Source organism: Phycodurus eques, chromosome 5 (assembly GCF_024500275.1).
Source record: "Phycodurus eques isolate BA_2022a chromosome 5, UOR_Pequ_1.1, whole genome shotgun sequence".
In the NCBI taxonomy this organism is placed as follows: Eukaryota; Metazoa; Chordata; class Actinopteri; order Syngnathiformes; family Syngnathidae; genus Phycodurus; species Phycodurus eques.
The window spans coordinates 24,268,964-24,290,236 of NC_084529.1; the positions used below are offsets into that span (position 1 = coordinate 24,268,964).

The following is a 21,273-nucleotide window of genomic DNA, read 5'->3' on the forward strand; positions in this document are numbered from 1 at the left end:
TGAAATGAAGCGAAATGCAATTAATCTGTTCCAGTCATCCCCTCCAAAAAACAAAAACCCATTTTGTAATGTGTATTTTAATGAGGGGAAAAAAGCACTCCATAATATTGTACTTTATAAAAGCATAGAGTAATGACAGAATTAAATAGAATGAAAAAGAGTTAAACAGTTTTTGTCACACGACATCAGTTGAATGGCCTTTCATGACTGTGAGTCCTGTTATAGTCTCTGTCTACGTGTTGCTACACAGTTTGTTAAATCCTTTGCTTAACAGGTTAAGGCGCTGCATCATAGATGCAATTTTATCATTAGCTTTGAGGTTGGGTTAAATACTTCTTTTCCTTTCGGCTTGCCCCTTTAGGGGTCGCCACACCGCGTCATCCTTTTCCATGTAAGCCGATCTCCTGCATTCTCCTCTCAAACACCAACTGCCCTCATGTCTTCCCTCACCACATCCATCAACCTTCTCTTTGATCTTCCTCTAGCTCTCTTGCCTGGCAGCTCCATCCTCATCATCCTTCTACCAATATACTATAATATAATAAATGAATACAATTTAATGGAACAAATTAGAATTTTATATTGGATCTTTATTATAGTATGTATAGTTTTGTTGATGTTGGTCAGTGCTTCTGATAATATTTAGGCCAGCAGAGAAGGCCTCACTAGCCCTGACGACCCACCACTGCCCAGTGCAGCCTTTCCAGCCCCTCCAGACTGCTACACCAACCTCGATTGTAATAATAATGGCCAAATCAGGAAGTGGGGGTGAGACTTTCGCTTTCCGAACAAACAAATTAGGCTTTGTGTGAGAGGCTCCATCCCCTTCTCCCTCCCTTTCTCCTACCCGGAAAACTGTAAAGGAAACAAAAGAAGTGGAGCCCGAGGCCTCAAGTTTGATTGCAGCGAGCAAATCCCACTCCATTTGCTTTGTATGGTAGTGGTGTCATCATTCTCGCAATTTAATTCAGCTCATTCAAGCATATTTGCGTGTCAATAACGGATGTTATGTTTATGTTGACGCTCTGGGTTTTGACTTGATAGCTCGGTCAAGTCTAGCCGCACTCCTGGGACACACACGCTGTTAAACTGTTCAGCAGTTAAGCCTATGTAAGAACATAACAGGTTTAAGCAAGGAGCTCATGCGTCGTCGCTTTTTGAGTGCCGACCTTCGATGTGAACCATTGAGCGCCCTCGGGCGCTCAATGGTTCAATTGCTTTTGAAAATGCTGTTAATATTGCTTGATTTTCTTTAAATCCCAATTGTAGAACGGTGGCAAACCGGGATGGACATATTATGTAGATTATAATTACTGTTAATTTTACATCACAGAAAATAGCAAATGAGGGTTCCCACCCCCCGAATTTTTTAAAAATCTAAATTGAATTAATTGAATAAAAATAAATAAATTAAAAAGCATTCAATGCAATGCAAATAGCATAGCTGATGTCTTGTTCTTTAAGCTTTTGTCATTTTAATGTAGATATACTGTACAAAAAGTGTTTTAATAAGTTGAAGTGGTTTTTGATCAATCTAAATGCGTTTAAAGCTGTGGGACGGGAAAAACTATATAAATTATTTTTTTTCTTTTGAGCGCCCATTAAGTTATGAGAAAACAGTCCAACGTTAATTCCCATGTGTCGTAATCGATAGGGCCAACGAAAGGGAGAGTCACATGGCATCCATAATGAATGGCGCCTTTATTGTTAACGTCTTTGTGTGTGCTTGTGTTTGTGGGACAACAACAGGTACACGGTCAAGTGACGACGAGCGAGTGAGGTCTACCTGACTTCCGCAATGTTACTACTACACAATGCTGAGAGTGCATCGACATGTTTAACACGTCAATAACAGCTTCACTTTATCACGCTGACTGCGAGCTTCTTGAATACAGATCTAAAAAGTAATTTCCATTTGTCTGAATTTTGGAAGTCCCGGCACGGTGGACGACTGGTTCGAGCGTCAGCCTCACAGTTCTGAGGACCCGGGTTCAATCCCCGGCCCCGTCTGTGTGGAGTTTGCATGTTCTCCCCGTGCCTGCGTGGGTTTTCTCCAGGCACTCCGGTTTCCTCCAACATCCCAAAAACATGCATCAATTGGAGACTCTAAATTGCCCGTAGGTGTGACTGTGAGTGCGAATGGTTGTTTGTTTCTATGTGCCCTGCGATTGGCTGGCAACCAGTTCAGGGTGTACCCCGCCTCCTGCCTGATGACTGCTGGGATAGGCTCCAGCACGCCCGCAACCCTAGTGAGGAGAAGCGGCTCAGAAAATGGATGGATGGATGAATTTTGGAATAGTTTTACTGAGAGGAAATCAATTTATTTAGTATAGGTGATGCCATAGCCAACAAATTACCTGTTGCTAATTTTAAAGGAAACCTGTGATGTTTTTTTCACAATTGAAAACAGTTTGCAGGTGTCATAATAGCATGCATGTGGCATGCTTTTGTCAAAACACCCCAAGGATCAACAACTGCAGCATACCACCCTTTGCCTCATGCTAAAGTTTTGAGGGCGCAGTCCCGTGTCATGCAAATCAGCCACTCCTCACCTGAGCTGTGCCCAAGGCCCGGTACACACATAAAGACAACCAGCCTGTTTTTGTGCCGATTTTGCCCCTTCCCGACCAAGCAGGTCAAACAGCATGCAATCTTACGTTTTATAAGATTATCCTATAAGATTGTCCTCAGGTCGAATGTGTGTTAAGAGTGGATTCGTCTTGATTTTAGGGTCCGAAACAGGTCTGTGGTGACAATCTTAAATAATGAACGTGTTCAATATTTATGACCAAAAGTCTTCATGTGTGTGAGGGAGAGTCGACTTTTCCAGAGTCATGACGCCAACAATAGTGATGTGGAACAGAATGTAGCCAATCAAGAAGTACCATCACTCAATAAAAAGAAAGGATCATAAATAAAAAAAATAAGCATGTCTTACCTGATTTTGCTTTTTCCCCAGATGGCAAAAAAATATTTTCCAAAGCAAGTCGTTTTTTTGGGGACATTGCCATTTTAGAAGACTCCGGGTCCAGTAACCTTTGGGAATGTTCGGGCATCATCAGCGCAAAGGAAGTGTTTCTTTTTCTGCTTCGGTATCGTAAGATCACGTGTGATCACGTGAGATTTCAAGATCGACGCTGGAAAATAATCTTTGTGTGCGGTGTTCTGTGTTGATATTATCGGAGCACACCACACCCAATACAACCAAAACTGTTAACTCCAGAATTTCTTATTTTCATATGTGGGGTTTGTCACAGATAAAAAACCTTTTAAGATTTGAAAAGTCCTGATGTGTGTACTAGGCATAAACCCAGACACTTGAATAGTGAGTGAGGTCGAGTTGCTAATTTACAAATAATCGATAATCTATGCATCCAACAATGCTGGAAACAAAAAATGCTTGGTTGTGTGAAGTGAAGAAAAACTGCAATTTCAGTCCAGATTTTAATGCCAAAATGAAAAGAGCAAAGCCATTTAGAAATGAAACATGAAGTAAACACTTTATTTGCCTTAGTAGTCCACTAAAATGATGTGGTGGGGGCAGAACTGGCTCTTGGGCCTTGAGTTTGACACCGGCAGTCTAAACTAACGGGATTATACGCTCCCAGAAGATTATTCAGATTAAAAATTATGATAGTCGAATTTAGGATTGATACAATAATTGATGCCCCACTCTAAAAATGCTTAGACTTACCTATTTTCATAGCACAAGTTGTGATGCTCAAAATGCTTTAATGTAATTCAAAACTCATTTTACAAGATTACCCTTAAAAATAAATGTTTTACAGATGATTTTATTTTTGAAATATGCACTCAAAATTTGCATATACAAGCACATGCCTATTCACCTATTCATGGGTTTTTTTTTTTTTTTTTGAGGGAACCTACAGTATCCCCAGTTATTCATGGAAAGCCCATCTTATATTTGTGGTACTTTTTCCCCCGATTCTCTGATTATTCACGTTTTTTTGGTGGAAGAAAAAAAATAATAATGAGCGTCAATTATTCGCAGAGTTTCACTATTCGCAGTTGGGTTCAGTCCTTATCTTTCCGAATAGAGGGGGTCCACTGTACTTCTTTGACACTGTACAACTACTACCACTACTCAGAAAAGCCTTAGAAAAGGCAAATAGGTGAATTAGTGAATCGATAACATTACAGTTGTACCTTGAGTTACGGGTTTTTCGAGTTATAAGCCTTCGTGTTAGGAGCCAAAAAAGAGGTACGAGCAAGCTTTAGATACACTGTGAGAAAAAAAATAGCAATTAGGGTAATGTAAGGCCCTCGTATGTGGGCAAGGAGAGCCACAGTCTCCATTTCACTTTCAGCCGTTTATTTAACAGGACAGAGGGTCAGACTCACAAATAGAAAATGAAAACACTCACAAGGGGCTGCTGTAGGCCACAACTCATGCCCAGATGCACATACGGAGGTTAACCACCCAACCGGACTGTACACATCCAATACATGAATATTACAATACATACAGTAATTAAACGTGATAAAAAAATCTTTTTTTACATTCTCTTTTATTATGTTTTGTGTTTATACAATATAGTGCTTTATTTTTTTGGGGGGGGGGGCTGGAAATGATTAATCGCATTTCAATTTGTTTTCATGGAGATAATTGAGTTTACGAGCTTGGTCGCAGAATGAAATAAAGTCCTAAGTCTGAAATGAAATAAAGTCCTAAGTCAAGGCACTGTATTCCCTTTCTGCTGACATTTGTCCATCATTGTTTCGTTGACACGCCTTCCTCCGCTGTTTTGCAGTCTGCGGTCCCAGCATCGACATCCGGAACGACATCAGTGAGTTCAAGCGCCTGGAGAACTGCACGGTGGTGGAGGGCTACCTGCAGATCCTCCTCATCAAGACCAACAACAGCAAGACCAAGAACCAGGAGGTGTTCCGCTCACTCAGCTTCCCCAAGCTGACCGTCATCACCGACTACTTGCTGCTGTTCCGCGTGCCGGGCCTGGACAGCCTGAGCACGCTGTTCCCCAACCTGAGTGTCATCCGCGGACGCAACCTCTTCTACAACTACGCCCTGGTGATCTATGAGATGACCAGCCTGAAGGACATTGGCCTGTACAACCTGAGGAACGTCACCCGCGGGGCCATCCGGATCGAGAAGAACCCCGAGCTGTGCTACTTGGACTCGGTGGACTGGTCTCTCATCATGGATGCCGAGTTCAACAACATTGTGAGTGGGAATAAGAAGGCCAAGGAGTGCGACAACGTCTGTCCGGGCATCATGGAGGACAACCCGTTGTGTCAGCAGACAACCTTCAATAACAAACAGGAGTACCGCTGCTGGACCTCCAACCGATGCCAGAAAGGTAAGCGCTATTACTGGTTTTTGTTCTTCGAATCACAGCGAACAGCAGTGGACAAATCCCTCCGAGCTGCGCCGTGTTTTCCCTTCATTTCTGTCCTCGCCGAGCCAGTGCAAACATCTCCGCTCTGTTCATTATAGGTACTCCTCGTTCCATTGGATCCAACTATTTATGGAGTGCAGCGGTATAGAGCCGCAGGTATTAGAGAGGCCTCCGCTGCTCTGCCAAGAAAACAGCTAGTTTACCTGTCTGGACCTTGTCAGTTAAATATTTGCCTTAGAGACTTTTTTTCTTCCTTTTTACGATTTATGAAAGGGGGTATATATTGAAGTATCCCAGGGAGGGTCATCCCTGTTTTAACTCTGGTCCAGTGGTCGGGCCATGTGTAGAGGAGGGTCATATGACTTGGAGAACCCCCACCTACTGTAATTATGGTTCACTTTTCACAAATTCAACTATTCATGTTTTACTCTGTGGATCCTCAATCATATGTCAGAAAAAAAAACTATTCGCTGCTTTCATTGCGGTTTTGTGCTCTTTCTTTAAGGCCCTAATATGCAAAGCTCTGGCTAATGGAAAAGCATTAATTGGTGTCAAGGAAAGTTACCAAGACATTTGTATGTTAGGGAGGGGCTCAGGGGAATCCTTCGAGAGAATTCTTCCAAATGGGCCCCATGCAGAAGCGGGTATCTGCGACAAATGGGCGATGCTACATTTAATCTGGGTGGAGGATGGCGTCAAAGTTAGACAATCATTTCAAGTATTTGATTGGCTGATGTTGTTTTGGAGTCCTTTCTTCTAAGCATATTGTGTTTCCCTTCCTCGACTTGCTTCCTTTGGCCACCCATGCGCTGTTTGCAACATTGTCTTCTAGAGGTCAGGGTCAGGAATGATTATTCAAGCGTACGGGGAGGGTCACACACTTTTTTTGTTGCACCATAAAGGGGCCAAGGATGGGTTTCTGTCAGGGGTCCTTTAATTTAGTTTCAAAAGCCTTTATACGCAAACAGTATTTGTCCATTTGGAATCATCCCAAAGACATTTCCAATCACCAAGGAGTTTGGTGGAAGAAGTCTTGATATCTAACATCAAGATATAGCCTACTAAATAAATTAATCTCGATTTGTTTTTTTGTTTTTTTCGCCCTCCAAATTCGGTCTTTACCTTCAGCTCCTTTGTCCATGGGAAGAATGTTTCTGAGTCGTTTCTTTTGGAGACCTGCTTACTGCTCCCATGGTCGGTCGCGAGTCTCAAAGAACTACTCCCGTCCTTTCCTCCATGCAGCCCTCAGAACAGATAGTGGAACTCAAGCTCGCATCCTTTCCCTAGTGACTTCTCCCGTGTTTCCTGATGGACTTTATGGTGCATTCAGTTGATTTGTGAATGTGGGTGGCTGATCCGCATGCAGCTTTTGACCTATAAAACATCAGCGATAAAATTCAAAGTTTTATGCTGCTTGAAAATAAATGTTGTTCAATGTTTCCCATATTTACAAACTCCTAACATCTTGTTATTGGTGCTCTTGAGTTGACGTGACCTTGGCGTCCTGTCGGTTTCTTCCGTGCGGGAGGTACATCTGTGCTATTATATTGTGAAACTCTCTGTTGTTCCGTCATGCAGGAGGATGTTTTGAAGCAGTTCTCAGAGGCCCAGGCCGAGGTCAGGCTAAATGCATTCATCTTGAGGGCCCTTGAAGTCTCAAGGCTGTCGATAAAGACTTGAGGGAGGGACACTGTGGGAAAATAAGAAGCAGTCATAGGACGGACTGCAGCTTGAACAATGACCATAGCAACAACAGAGCTGTATTATGTGTCTTTAATAATAAGTTGGAAATGTACCTTGAAGGAGACCTATCATACCCATCCATTTTCTATACCGCTTGTCCTCATTAGAGTTGCGAGTGAGCCGGACCCTATCCCAGCTGAATTTGGGTGAGATGTTGAGTACATCCTGGATTGATCACCAGCCAATTACAGGTCACATATAGCCAAACAACCAATTAAAAGACAATTTTAAAGTCTTCAATGAGCCCGACTTCACACAGGAAGGCCGGAGCTGACATTCATCCCACATTCCCATATTATGCATTTTCTTTTTCTTTTTTTTTGCAATTTAAAACTGTTTCCAGTGTCTTAAATGTCAAAATATTCCAAGGATTAAGTATCATAGCACACTTTACGTTTGTAAAGGATAAATATTTTTCAAGCCTGGCTGAAATCAGTCAGTTTTTAGGCGGCGGTACTTACGCAAATGAACCACTGCTCACCTGCTACAGGGTTTGCCAACACGAGAACAGCTTTTGTTACCATGACGACTAGGGGGTGGCAACTTGGTGAGTCCCGAGTCATGAAAAATGAGTGCAAACTGTGAAATAAAGACAAGAAAAACATCAACTGCATTTTCACTCATGGAGACAGAACTTCATCACAAAGCCGCCGAATCACACTTGAAGTGGATACACCACATTGACAACCTCATTGAACAATCAAGTATGCGCCGCTGATCGGAAGCTGGTCTGTGCATCCAACAAGCATCTCTGCTTTTTGTTATTGGCTTTGACACGATAGAGTTTCCATGTTGTTCGCCTGTTATTTGAAATGGGTGGATCTTCACCAAGCCTAGTTGTCAAGTCATGGCTGAGGAGAAACTGAGTGTGGGGTGGTATCATGTAAGTTAACACCACTGTTACATCACAATCTGACATAATTCAGACAGAGTCACTCACAGGTACATTTAGGGAAATCGGTAGGCACGCACTCCAGAAAATTTGAACAAGCTATGTGAACAAGCTATTCAATAGTCAATACCCCATAATATATCCCCTGTAAAGTGAATTTCATGTCACAAATGTAGGGGGAAAAACAACTGAAAATTCCTTGTGGTGGCTGCTTTTAAAGACTTAATGTAACGACCTTGTCTTTCCTGCGCACGCATGCACGCCCCAACATTATTGGCTTATTTTTCTCCAGTGCAGCTCTTCCTTCCTTCAAGGGCATGTGGCGGTTTTCCTCGTCAATATGGCCCAGTTTCCTCTTTAATTACACTCCATGAAGTGAGGAGGCCTGTTGTCTGCCTAGGACACTGCTGTAACCTATAGGCCTTCCACAGCTTCTTCACAGAGTAACTGTGCAAGTCTGCTTGCCACATGTTTGTCCACTGACCAGACAACACAACACTTTGCCAAATGATGGTGGACACAATAATGCGGGTTAATGCTCTATCGGGGCGATGGACCTGAGTGGGAGTGATGTGTGGACAGGCTGTGACTGACGGACCGCATGAAAAGAGCCTCCGAGGGGGGAAATGTCAGACAAATGTCAAGTATACTAGCTTGACAATAAGCTCTTGCCAAAGTGAGAACTCGGAGGAGACTCAAGTCGCTCCTCTGCTGCCTCCAACTGAGAAAAACCTAAATGCTGTTAATGTTAAAATAAATTTGTTGGGAAAATGCAACAAGTTCTGCAGGTAAAAATAAAACTAAAGTAAAAATCTCAAATAAGACTACCTTAAAAACTCCAAAAGTTGCATGGACAAAAATAAAACAGCTGTAAGAAAACTAAAGTCGCGCGGGTTAAAATAAGACTAATGTAAAACCCTCAAAAGTTGTACTGCTAAAAATAAGAGAACCGTAAAAACTCCAAAAATTGTGCAGGTTAAAATAAGACAACCATTAAAACCTCCAAGGCATGCACGTTCAAATAAGACGACTGTAAAACCCCTAAAAGTTGTGCAAGTTTAAATAAGTTTCGCGTAAACATGCTAAAAGTTGCACAGGTAAAAATAGAATAACCGTAAAACACCCCAGGTTGCACGGATAAAAATAAAACATCTGTAAAACAACCGAAAAAGTTGCGCATATAAAACTAGAACAACCTTAAAACAACCAAAAGTTGTGCAGGTTAAAATAAGATTAGTGTAAAAAACAACAAAGTCGCTGAAATAAAAATTAGACTGTAGTAATTGTTGATCAAACATGATCTCCTAATACGTCTGGGTTCATATAGAAAGGAGTCTGCCTATTGAGAATGTGTGCTTTAGACCATGCCCGCACAAAACTGATGCTTTAAAATCTAGATGTTTTATTTTTAAAATGCATTTGGCCTACAGATGGGCATTTGACTAAATTTCCTTAAATAACCTCGAGGACATTTTTTTTATTTTTTTTTTATAAAATGCAAGTGGTTGGGAGGAGTGAAAAACAGCCTTGCGGTAAACCCTCGCTCCCCTCCCTGGATCTGGGATTGTCCTTGTCAGTCGCTCCTCTGCTACTTCCTGCTCTATTCTCCCCCTCGCTCGTCTCCTCCACGCCGCTTATCAGGAGCTGTTAACATCTCCGCCTGTCAGACATCTCTCGTCCGAGCCCTCCTCTCGTCACTGCGGCGCCGGCCAACTGGCTTGTTTGCTGAGGCCCTGGATCCTCTGACATTACACGCTGTTTGCTTTGAGTTTGGAGTGGGGGGAAAACAGGAGGGCGGGCGGTAGTGGGGGGGATCCCGTGACTAAAAAGTGTCTGGCCTGCTTCAAATAGCCCCCCTCAGGTCCTGTGTTTGCCTCAGACGGGCCGTTAAATGAGGCCAAAGCTACATTGTCGAGAGGCCGTTCACAATTAGGCAGACCCGCTTCTCAGAGTAGGTCCTTCGGCAAACCACTTCACACCCTTTAGACCAGGGGTCCTCAATTGAAAGTTAGAGAAGTTCAGGAAACTTTCTTCAGGCAGAGGTCTATATTTTAGACCAGGGGTCCTCAATTGAAAGTTAGAGAAGTTCAGGAAACTTTCTTCAGGCAGAGGTCTATATACAGGTGCATCTCATTAAATGAAATAAAGAATAATGTGGGAAAACTCAATATATTGCAGCAATTCAATTCAAATTGCAAAACATTTTATTTTACAATTTTGATGAAAATTCACCATCTCACGAAATCAAAATATTACATAAGAAACAATCCAAATTACTTTTTTCGTATAGAAATTATGTGGGACAGAACAAGCTACTAGTGGTTACCTTGTCTGCCTCACATTCCAAAGGTTCCGGGTTTGAATCTCAGCTCTGGCTTTACTGTGTGAAGTTTGAATGTTCTCCCTGTGCTTGCATGGGTTTTCTATGGGTACTCGTGGTTCCACCTACGTTCCCAAAACATGCATACGGCTCTAGGCTGTTGCAATATGTGATAATAATATAATACGAATATAATTCACTTTCCTCTCCGCTTGCCTGCCTTGCAAACACCCTTTCACTGCACTCACAAATCAATAAGAATATTCATGATAGTAAACCATTTAATTGGCCGGCTAGTGTCAGGTGGGTGAAGTTACAGTACATTGCACGTGATTGGTCTGCATAGTTTCTGGATGCATACATTTATATAGTACCATAATTGGGTGGCTGTGGATCAGTTGAGAGTGGGTTGTGCAGTGACTGACGGGTCAGCGGTTCGAATCCCATCTCCCACTATCTACTGTCGAAGTGCCCTTGGACAAAACACTGAACCCTAAATTGCTCCCAGTGAGCATGGAAGTGCCTTGCATGACAGCAGCCGCCCATCGGTGTGTGAATGTGTGCGTGAATAGGTGAATGTGAGCCTCTGCTTTGTGCACTGTGATGGTGTCGATAAAGCGCTATATACGAGTATGCCATTCACTATTTATAACGATCAGGAAATCTGCCAAAAAGGGGTGTAGGCTAAAATAATTCTGCAGTCAAAATGTCAAATGTTGCGGAGGTAAAATTTTGACATAAAAACTCCTAACTTTGTGCAGGTAAAAGTAAAATAACCGTAAATACCGCCAAAGTTGTGCAGGTTAAAAAAAGACAACCGTGAAACCCAAAGGTTGCATAGGTAAGAATAAAACTACTGTAATACCCCCAAAGTGCTTGTCAAAAATAATGTAACAATAGGTATGCAGCAAATTGATGTGTATAGGTGAGGTGATAGGGAAAGGTGCCTGGGTCCAGAACTGAACCAAAGTCTGCCCATTGAAATCCACACAAACACGGGTGTCATCAAATAGATGTTTTTTCATTTTCCTACTGATAGACATTTGACTGCATTTCCTTAGATAATTATTGGAATAAAAAAAAAAAATGTTTTTTTAAATGAGATTGGCCAGTCCCTCTCTGAATGTTTTGAACTCCTGTTTCAATGCCAGCATGGTGTTGAATTTCTGTATGTTCCAAACTCTTCCATCCATCCATTTTCTGAACCGCTTCTCCTCACTAGGGTCACGGGCTTGCTGGAGCCTATCCGAGCTATCATCGGGCAGGAGGCGGGGTACACCCTGAACTGGTTGCCAGCCAATCGCAGGGCACATACAAACAAACAACCATTCGCACTCACAGTCACACCTACGGGCAATTTAGAGTCCCCAATTAATGCATGTTTTTGGGATGTGGGAGGAAACCGGAGTGCCCGGAGAAAAACCATGCAGGCACGGGGAGAACATGCAAACTCCACACAGGTGGGGCCGGGTAAAACCCCGGTTCCAAACTCTTCATCATTTAATTAGTTAATTGGTGATTAAGTAACCTCACGTCCTTAATGTTTCATTTAGATATCTTTGAAGAAATCTCTCTCTTGGAGTCTGGTTAGTAAGAAAATTTTATATTTTTACACAGGAAGACAATCATTGGTTGGCTTTTTTTTTTGTGCATGTCTGTGTGTCCTTGTCTTGAAGCCAAAAGAAAGTGTCTACAGCGTTGAAGCATTTTGTAGCCTTGGCTGTTAAAAGAGCTTCTGCACTGACCCAAGAGACTTTTTTTGCATTTAATCATGTTTACATCTTCCTTGTCAGAGAGCCACTAGATATCTCTGGGCTGAATGCTTTGACCAAAGATCATTTTGTAGTATGGGAATTATTTTTATTTTTTTTATTTTTCTAGGAGGAATGTGGTAGTGTCTTGTTTTGTGTGTGTGCCACAAAAAACATATTTTACCAAAACTATTGAGCAAATATTTCTTAAGATGTTTTTTTTTATAATGATCTTTATCTGTTTGTTGAGGATTCTTAATTTTGTGTGGTTTTTTTTTTTTGCTCGTTATGGGGCTTCCACATGATTTATTCTTTCTGTACTGAGACCGTGCTCCCTTCAGGCATGTTATAAAGGGTGCTACGAATTTTATGTGTTTCCGCTTTGTTGGAATGAGACTTTTTTTTTTCTTCTTCTTTCAAGTAGGATTACCGCTCGCTGAGTCGTGAAGGAATACGGAGCCTCAACTAATTCTGGTCATCTTTTTGATATTTTGTTTTGGTCTGCTGATTATTATTATTATTATCCTAATTTTTATTCAATATCGCCAGATCCTGTCCAATCTTGTCCGAGTCCAAGTAATTCCTTGCTGGTTTCTTATTGCTTGTGCAGATTTGCAGTGTCATTTGAAGATTTTGAAGACACACGCTGTTGCTGTGCCTTAGCTGTGCAGTATTATGTTCCACAGTGACGGTCTCCACTTTGCTGCAGCGGCCCTTAGTCTCCTTGAATGAAATGTCTTTTTAACAAGAATTAAAAAAGGACACCCTGATTTCCCTCCATTGTTGTTTGTTATTGTGTCTCTTACCGACTGAGACGTTCAATGCTGAGTTTTTTTCTCGCGTCTATCAAGTTGGCAGTATACAAGGGGTCTTAGGTTTATGACGATACAGAAATATGAGGTTTCAAGTTTGTGAATTAACTTGCAGTCTGCCATGAACATTCCGGCAGCTCCTCCTCATCGGATGCTTTGTTCCGCGGAGATTCTCATCTCAGGGGAGCAGGCACCATAATACGGTACGTATGAGAACGCTACAGTGGCTACTGTAGAATTGCTCATGCACTGTAAGTAAAATGGCGGCGGAAGTAAACAAAGGACGTGGCCGGATGACTTCGCTTCATTGCAGCTCCTGTCAGAATAGAACACGTGATTTCATTAATTTCCATTTGAATGCGAAAATTCGGATTCAGGATTATTTTTTTCAATTGGAATCCGAAAATTAATTCGATCGACGAATAAGTTTTTCCTTGCACTAATAATGATAATAAAATGTCTTAATGTAAATGTATGCTGAAAGTCTGTACAGGCATTCCACGCAACTCTGACAATACTTTAGAGAAAACAGGGAAAACGTCTGAAAGTTCAGACTAGAAAATGTGCAATTGTACATCCATATCTCATTGCCCACACAGCCACCGTTTGCACTTCGCTCCATTTCGCCGGCAGCGTGGGCAGGCTGCCAGTGTTAATGCCAAAGATCCTCCACTACATCCGTCATCCACGCCTGCCACCGGACAGACATCTGACTAATCTGTTCAGTCATCTTTTCTGAGCGAGGCCTCCCCTTGAGACGGTGGATCAAGTGTTTTTACTTGGGTACCCTATACAATGGAGTCATGAAGTTAACATATATAACGTGATGTGCATGTCCTTCTCCAGTAATTCTGACCTGGCTGGCCTTGTTTGTAATGCCTTGTGACTCCTTTGTTACCCTCCACGACACAGTACCTAGAACCTAAGCCACCTAAGCCATCTTTTTACTGTGTGTTGACATGGTGATGATAGCTCCAAGGGGTGTTCCAGTCTGAACATCTGATGTGGTCCCATTTGAAAAACAAACTCTGGTGGGGTTCAGTTATGTAGCGTAATCGTCGTGAACAGATGAATCTATTCACTTTAGCGAGGTACACACATACCGATTTTTAACATCATAAATGATTTTTTAAATGTGAGAAATCCCACACATGATGAGGAAAAATCGGTTATTGTCCAACTCTGTGTTGACTACACACATAAGGATTTGCCATCCTTGAACAGGTTTAACATTAACAATTGTTGGTCTCGGCGGTTTTCCGAGCAGATCGGGGAGGAAAAATCCCTCTTAACACACTCCCACAACAGGATAATCACTCAGGGTAATCTTTTACCGCCATCCGATACCTAAAGGCCTCTTTATACTCCTGTGCTCGCGCGGGCGACAGGGCCCGCATTGTGTCACGTGACCGACGCATTGGGTCGCGCCCCTATGCGACACTTGACCCGTACACGGCACAAATTGTCGCTGCGCGCATAATGCCGCGGAGATCATCTCTCGTGATTGGTCCGTTTAAGTCACATGCTGTGAGGACATACTCAGTTTTCCCTTTGGTTCCTCAGTACTGCCATCTTTATAATACAAAACACCTACGGCGTCGCCTTCTTGATCGATTTGCAATAAAATTAAGAACAAGAAGAAGAATCACCTTTATTGTCATGAACATGCATGGATGCACACAAAATATGCTCTCTGCATTTTACCCATCACAGTGAGCACACACACTTGTTAGTGGAACACACTGGAGCAGGGGGCAGCTGAAGTGCCCGGGGAGCACTTCGTTTTTGTGCCGATTTTACGTCAAATGTGAGACAATTTTAAATCTTATAAGATTATCCTGTAAGATTGTCATTCGGTTTGATGTGTGTTAAGAGTGGATTTGTTCAGATTTTACGGTCCGAAATAGGTCGGGGTTGTCAATCTTAAATAATGAACGTGTTCAATATTTACGGCCAAAACTCTTCCTGTGTTTGAGGAACTCCTACTTCTCCTGAGTCATGACGCTGAGAATGGTGACGTGGAACAGAATGTAGCCAATCAAAGAAGCACCCAAGACTGACGAACATGGCAGCAACCATCAATGAAACAAAAATGTCTTATCCTATGTTGTTTTATGTACTGTATAAAAGTGGGTTCCTCAAAGGATCTTCCAAAGCAAGTTGTTTTGTGAGAACATCGCCATTTTTCAAGGCTCTAGGCTCCAGCAACCTTCGGGAACATTCGGAAAACATCGGTGTGTATCCGGAAGTGTTTCTTCTTGGGTTTTGTGAGATTATGTGTGATCACGCGAGAATTTGAGATCCGCGGTGGAATAGAATCTTTATGTGCGTGGTCTGCTCTGTTGAGATTCTCAGAGCACACCACACACATGACCAAAACTGTTGAAGGCCTGTATTTTATTTTATTATTATTTTTTTTTTTATCTTTGTGTGGGGTCTCGCACATAAAAATATTTGTGTGTACCAGGCCTTAGTCATGCAGTGGTGTGACTCTATATGATTTATCAATGCCTGAAAAAGAAAATAGGGCCCAACAGGACAGGAGTTGTGAGTCAGCCAGTGCTTTTGGTGTGTGGTGAGATTGGCTGTGTATTACCAATCACCCCTGTAAAGAATCTGAGTGCAAATAAGAGAACACTACTGTAAGATAACAATCATAAGGGCTGTCTATAGCAATTAGAGATTGATTTGAGTTGCTTTTAAATAATTTTTAAATTTGACTGTTGGATATGTTTGAATTTGATAGTATGTTAGCAAATCATTCACGATGACACAGTTGTAATGCGTGTCTAAATATGAACAGCATGCATTGATAACTGCTCCTTTTTATACCCTAGAAATAACTTCTGTCAAAGGTTCTCTGGCTTGATTGGCTGTTTTCTTTTTCCGTCTATTAAATTGAGCTTGACCGTATGCAAGAGCACACAAAAATGACTGTCTGTGTCAGACCCCAAAAGTGTTGCCTTTTGGAGGCCTCCAGAAGCTGCGGTGCTGTCTGGTTGCGCAATGTTGAGGCCGTGACTCATCCTTTTGCTTGCACCACTCATTCATAAATCTGCTTCACTCGCATAACTTCCTCTTCCAGAGCTGCAGGGGCTCTTGACTCTGCGGTAGTTCTCCCCTCAGTCCTGCTTTAAATGGCAGGAAGCACGAGGGGTGGTGGTGGTGGTGGGGTGGTTGGTTGGTTGGTTTTTATGTCTGCCTCTCAGCCTTCTTGTCCATCCTGACTCCCCACCCACAACACAGTCATTCACACATTGCTGGGCCAATGTGGCAGTGACGTCACATGCCTGTGCAGATTTCTGTGCCTGTATTTTTCAGCAGATATGATCAGCTGAAAAATACGTGATGGGCTCAGATTTATGATCACGTGATCAGATCAGGACAACCCTACTTTGTAGATCACAATTCGTAATTAAAGAAACGATGTTTAACAGTTGTTCCTGATAACTATAATAATGTCAGAATCCGAATCATCTTTATTTACCAAGTATGTCCAAAAAACACACAAGGAATTTGTCTCCGGTAGGTGGACCCGCTCTAGTACGACAACAGACAGTCAATTGACATAGAACACTTTTGAGACATAAAGACATTGAGAAAAACAGTCACTGAGCAATAAAGGGTTGCTAGTTATCTGGTAATGCCGGTCCATTTTTTTTTTTTGACAATTGTGCAAAAAGATGCAGAGTCCTCTAGCACTTAAAGCAGTTCGAATGACTAATACTGCAATAGTCCGGAGCAATGACCATTATGCAAAGGGAGCCGAGACTTCAAGCGAGTATTACGATAGTGTGGGACAACGTTGATTGTGCAAATGTTGCAAATACTCCTCAATCAGTGTGCAAATGGAGCAGATGCTACTCTGGCATGAGTGGCCAGTATTGGTCAACAACAGATATGCAAATAGTGCAGCGTGGTGAGATTACTACAGTGAGTGCACGAGTAATATATAATTGGCCTGACAGAAATGTGACAACAAACTCAAGACAAAAAGACAAGAAATTGCCAGCATGTTGCAATGGAATTGTAGGTTAGGTGTTTAAGAAGTTGATTGCAAAAGGGAAGAAGCTCTTGGAATGTCTGCTAGTTCTCGTTTGCATTGATCGGTAGCGCCTACCTGAGGGAAGGAGCTGCTTTTCATTTGGGTGGTACACAGACTTGCAATAAGGGAGAGTAGCATCTCTGTCTTTAGTTTATTGCTCTGTAAAATTGATGGGCCAGCCAGGACAGCTGTCATCATGTTGTGTTCACACTAGCATTAGAAACGGGTGTAAAAATGATGGCTACTCATACCCTGATACCTTGTTTGTACCACTGATCAGGATCTGTTTTCTTGTGTGGATTTTGATTGGAAAATTTCCGATAAAGGAGTCACGGTATCCCATGTCTGCCCCACCGTTGAGAGATCCCGGGTTCAAATCTCTGCGCAGGCCCTCCTCTGTGTGCTTGTGTCGCTTTTCTCCAGGTACTCCAGCTTCATCTCACGTGCCCACAAGATGCATGTTAGGTTCAATGAGAGCTCTTCGTTTTAATGTAAGAGTGTGAATGCTTGTTTTGTCTACAGAGTTTGTACATGTGCCCTGCGATTCGCTGATGTCCAGTCCAGGGTGTACCCCATCTCTCCCAGAGTCAGCTGCGATAAGTTCCAGCTCACACTCGACCCTAATGAAAACAAACACTGTTTACCACGATGGGTTAGCTAGCGAGTTAGCCTTTAGCACCGACATTCATTAGCGTCAAATTGTGTTTCTGTATTGGATATCACTTCTAAGTGAACTATTAATAGATGAAACCCTGATAGACAATGTCTAGAGCTATGTATTTTGTTACTAGCAGTAAATAATTTAAACTGCGGCCCTACCCGGGTTAAGCGCTATATTAAATGGATTTATGAGTTTAGTAGACTGTGTTTGTCTAACCAATACCTAACCATATCTAACCAACTTCACCTTAGTCTGCCCTCAACGTGCCATTTTCCATCTTTCCTTCTACAGACCGGAATGACAGAGAAGGATGGTTTGTTAAATTGCATGAATGCCAGTGCTTCTGATTATTTACAGTTACAGAGAACATTGTATGGATGTGAAGGAATGACTCTTGGGCTGCATCCGTCCAAGTCGGAAGATAATCCATGAAGTAGTCTACTGTACATTGTCTAATGCTGTTCAAAATTACCTTCACCTCCCGCTTCCTTTTTCTCTTTATTCTTATTTGGAGGGATCCCTCGGGGGTCCGGTGCAGTTTTCACCACACAGGCTAATGGGCACAGGTGGCGGCCGCCCCAGCTCTTTTGGCAGGGGCATCAGCTCCTTGGCGAGCTGCCTCAGTAAGCCGGTGGAAAACAAACACAACAGAGATCACCAGTTGTTCCTTTTTGGAACTCGGGGGGGGGGGGGGGGATTTGAAGTGGAAGGTGTCAGCTCACAACTTTGAAATGTGTGTTTTGTGAAGTGTTGCTGATGAGGCAGGCATTATTCTTTTCTGTTAAAACGATGAGTCACAGAGTGATCACATTCCACCCGTCATCCCTTCCCGGGTCCCAATAGGGGATGAGCCGTTGCAGTGATGTTTGCACATTGGAAACCTTTGCAGCTGTACTGCAACGTGCCGCAGCCTTGTTACTGTGTCAGATAAATATGGAGGTCTCTAGAGGTCCGACCATGCCCTTCCACTGGAACTCCAGCTCTGCCTGCAGAACAGGGAAAGGCTGTGTCACCTGGGAGCTGCCGCCATCCTCATTCATCTTTCATAAATATTTTTTTTTAAATCACAGGATGTAGATTATTAGCAGGCCACCACAGCTGTCCAAAGTCTGGCCTGGGGGGGCCATTTGCAGCCCACATTTATTTATTTTATTTTATTTTTTTTTGGGGGGGGGGGGGTGTCAAGGATAGTTACATTGTATCACACTTGTATTTATTTTTATTAAAATTACAAGGTGCCGGCACGTTGGACAGTTGGTTACCACATCTGCCTCACAGTTCTGTGGACCGGGGTTCAAATCCCACCCCCGCCTGTGTGGAGTTTGCATGTACTCCCCGTGCCTGCGTGGGTTTTCTCTGGGCACTCCAGTTTCCTCCCACTTCCCAAAAACATGCGTGGTAGGTTGATTGAAGACTCTAAATTGCCCGTAGGTGCTAATGTGAGTGCGAATGGTTGTTTGTTTCTATGTGCCCTGCGATTGGCTGGCGACCAGTTCAGGGTGTACCCCGCGTCCCGCCCGAAGATAGCTGGGATAGGCTCCAGCAGCCCGCGACCCTAGTGAGGATAAGCGGTAAAGAAAATGGATGCATGGATGGAGTTACAAGGTTTCACACAATTGTTTTTACTTAAGAAATAAAAATGATTCATTTTACAAATGATAAGAGTTGAATGTGCCAAGATATCCCAGTTTTTAAAATAAAAACATTTTGAATGTTACAAGATTTCAGACTAATTATAATAAAAATAACTTTTTGCTGTGTCACTGATAACACCATGCTGAGATGTGTACTCTGTTTTTCTTTCAATACATTTAACTGGTTAGCATATGTTGACATCCAGTGTATTGAATTGATTTTGGCAAGTTTCCGAAACACAAACTCGCCTCCTCAACCTTCCAATTTTCTGTATGTAGCCCTGAGTGGATAATGTTTGGACATCCCTGGAACTGGATTTATTTTCCATGAAATTGGAAGCAAAACCAAACAAAAAACAAACAAAAAAAAAGCACTATTTGCTGAAGGAAACACAAAATATTGTTGCCATTTTGCACCAGCTATAATGTCATGATACAGTGATTATTCATCCATCAATTTTCTAACTGGTAATTGGAGCCTATCCCAGTTGACTTTGGACAAGAGGTGACGTACACCCTGGACTGGTCAAACCAACGAAAGTCTGCTAGGCTAATGCTGAGTGCTCACCTCTCAGTCCAGTGCATTGGATGAATCAAGGTGTTGAATAATAGTGGAAAGTCCATCTGATGTTCGCTTGCCTTTGTTGTGGGGCATTTCTGGAGATGCTAGCAGCTGCAGGAGCTACCCGCGAGAGCTCGTGGCAGGAACTAGCTAGCATCCGTAACGATGCAAAGTAGCTATCTAAGAAGGAATGTGTTCCGGCGGCCATAAGGACGTTATGATTCTTGGGTGAATACTGAAAATTTATTGTATTATACATACATTTGTAATATTAGACTTTACATATCATATTGGAATGAAAGTACACCTTTTTCTAAGCTTTACACGATCAGGATTTTTGGAGCCGATCACCGATCAGCAAGGCGGAACTTTTTTCACTCTTTCCTGATCTCGGGGTTGGGGGAACCACTGGGGCGACCTCCTGGGGAGTAATGGTGGTGTGATGGTGGCTCGCCCATATTCGGTGGGTGCTGGGGCGGTGCCGGCTGGCACCCGCCTGGGTCCCCCGCTCTGGCTGCTGGTGGGAGCGGTGGGGCCCCGCTGTCGATTCTCGGGCCTGCTTCCTCCTCTTCTCTCTGTTCCTTGCGTCCCACTGCGGTCGCCTCTTCCTCTTCCCATGGGGGAGCCAGGAGGTCCCCTGCGGGCCTTAGCTGGTGTGCGAGGTCAAGAGGTTCCGACTAGATATAGTCGGGCTCGCCTCCACACACGGCTTGGGCTCTATTACCAGTCCTCTTGAGAGGGGTTGGACTCGCTTCCACTCTGGAGTTGCCCACGGTGAGAGGCGCCGAGCAGGTGTGGGTATACTTATTGCCCCCGTCTCGGCGGGTAGCCTCCCTCCGCCTTCGGGTGGGGGGACGGATCCTGACTGTTGTTTGTGCCTATGCACCAAACAGCAGTTGAGAGTACCGACCCTTTTTTGGAGTCCTTAGAGTGGGTGCTGGAGAGCGCTCCCGCTGGGGACTCCATCATTCTGCTGGGGGACTTCAATACTCACGTGGGCAATGACAGTGAGATCTGGAAGGGAGTGATTGGGAGGAAAGACCCCCCCCCCCCCATCAAAACTCGAGCGGTGTTTTGTTATTGGACTTCTGTGCTCATCACGGATTGTCCATAACAAACACCATGTTCAAGCATAAGGGTGTCCACACGTGCACTTATAACCAGGGCACCCTAGGCCGCAGTTCGATGATCGACTTTGTGGTCGTGTCATCGGACTTGCGGCCGCATGTCTTGAACTCTTGTGTGAAGAGAGGGGCAGAGCTGTCAACTGACCACCACCTGGTGGTGAGTTGGCTCTGATGTTGGGGGAAGATGCCGGTCTGACGTGGCAGGCCCAAACGTATTGTGAGGGTCTGACGTGGCAGGCCCAAACGTATTGTGAGGGTCTGCCGGGAACGTCTGGCAGAATCCCCTGTCAGAAGGATTTTCAACTCCCACCTCCGACAGAACTTTGCTCATGTTCCGGGGGAGGCGGG

At 43.4% G+C, this 21,273-nt stretch overlaps 1 protein-coding gene across 1 annotated transcript in view; it reads left to right on the forward strand.

The window, feature by feature from the left end:
* The window catches only part of igf1ra (insulin-like growth factor 1a receptor), a 130,464-nt gene that overhangs the window by 12,829 nt on the left and 96,362 nt on the right, over positions 1-21,273 (forward strand). The window contains exon 2 of the mRNA XM_061678275.1: positions 4,773-5,339. Within this exon, the coding sequence (XP_061534259.1) occupies positions 4,773-5,339 (567 nt within the window). The remainder of the gene's footprint in view (positions 1-4,772; positions 5,340-21,273) is intronic.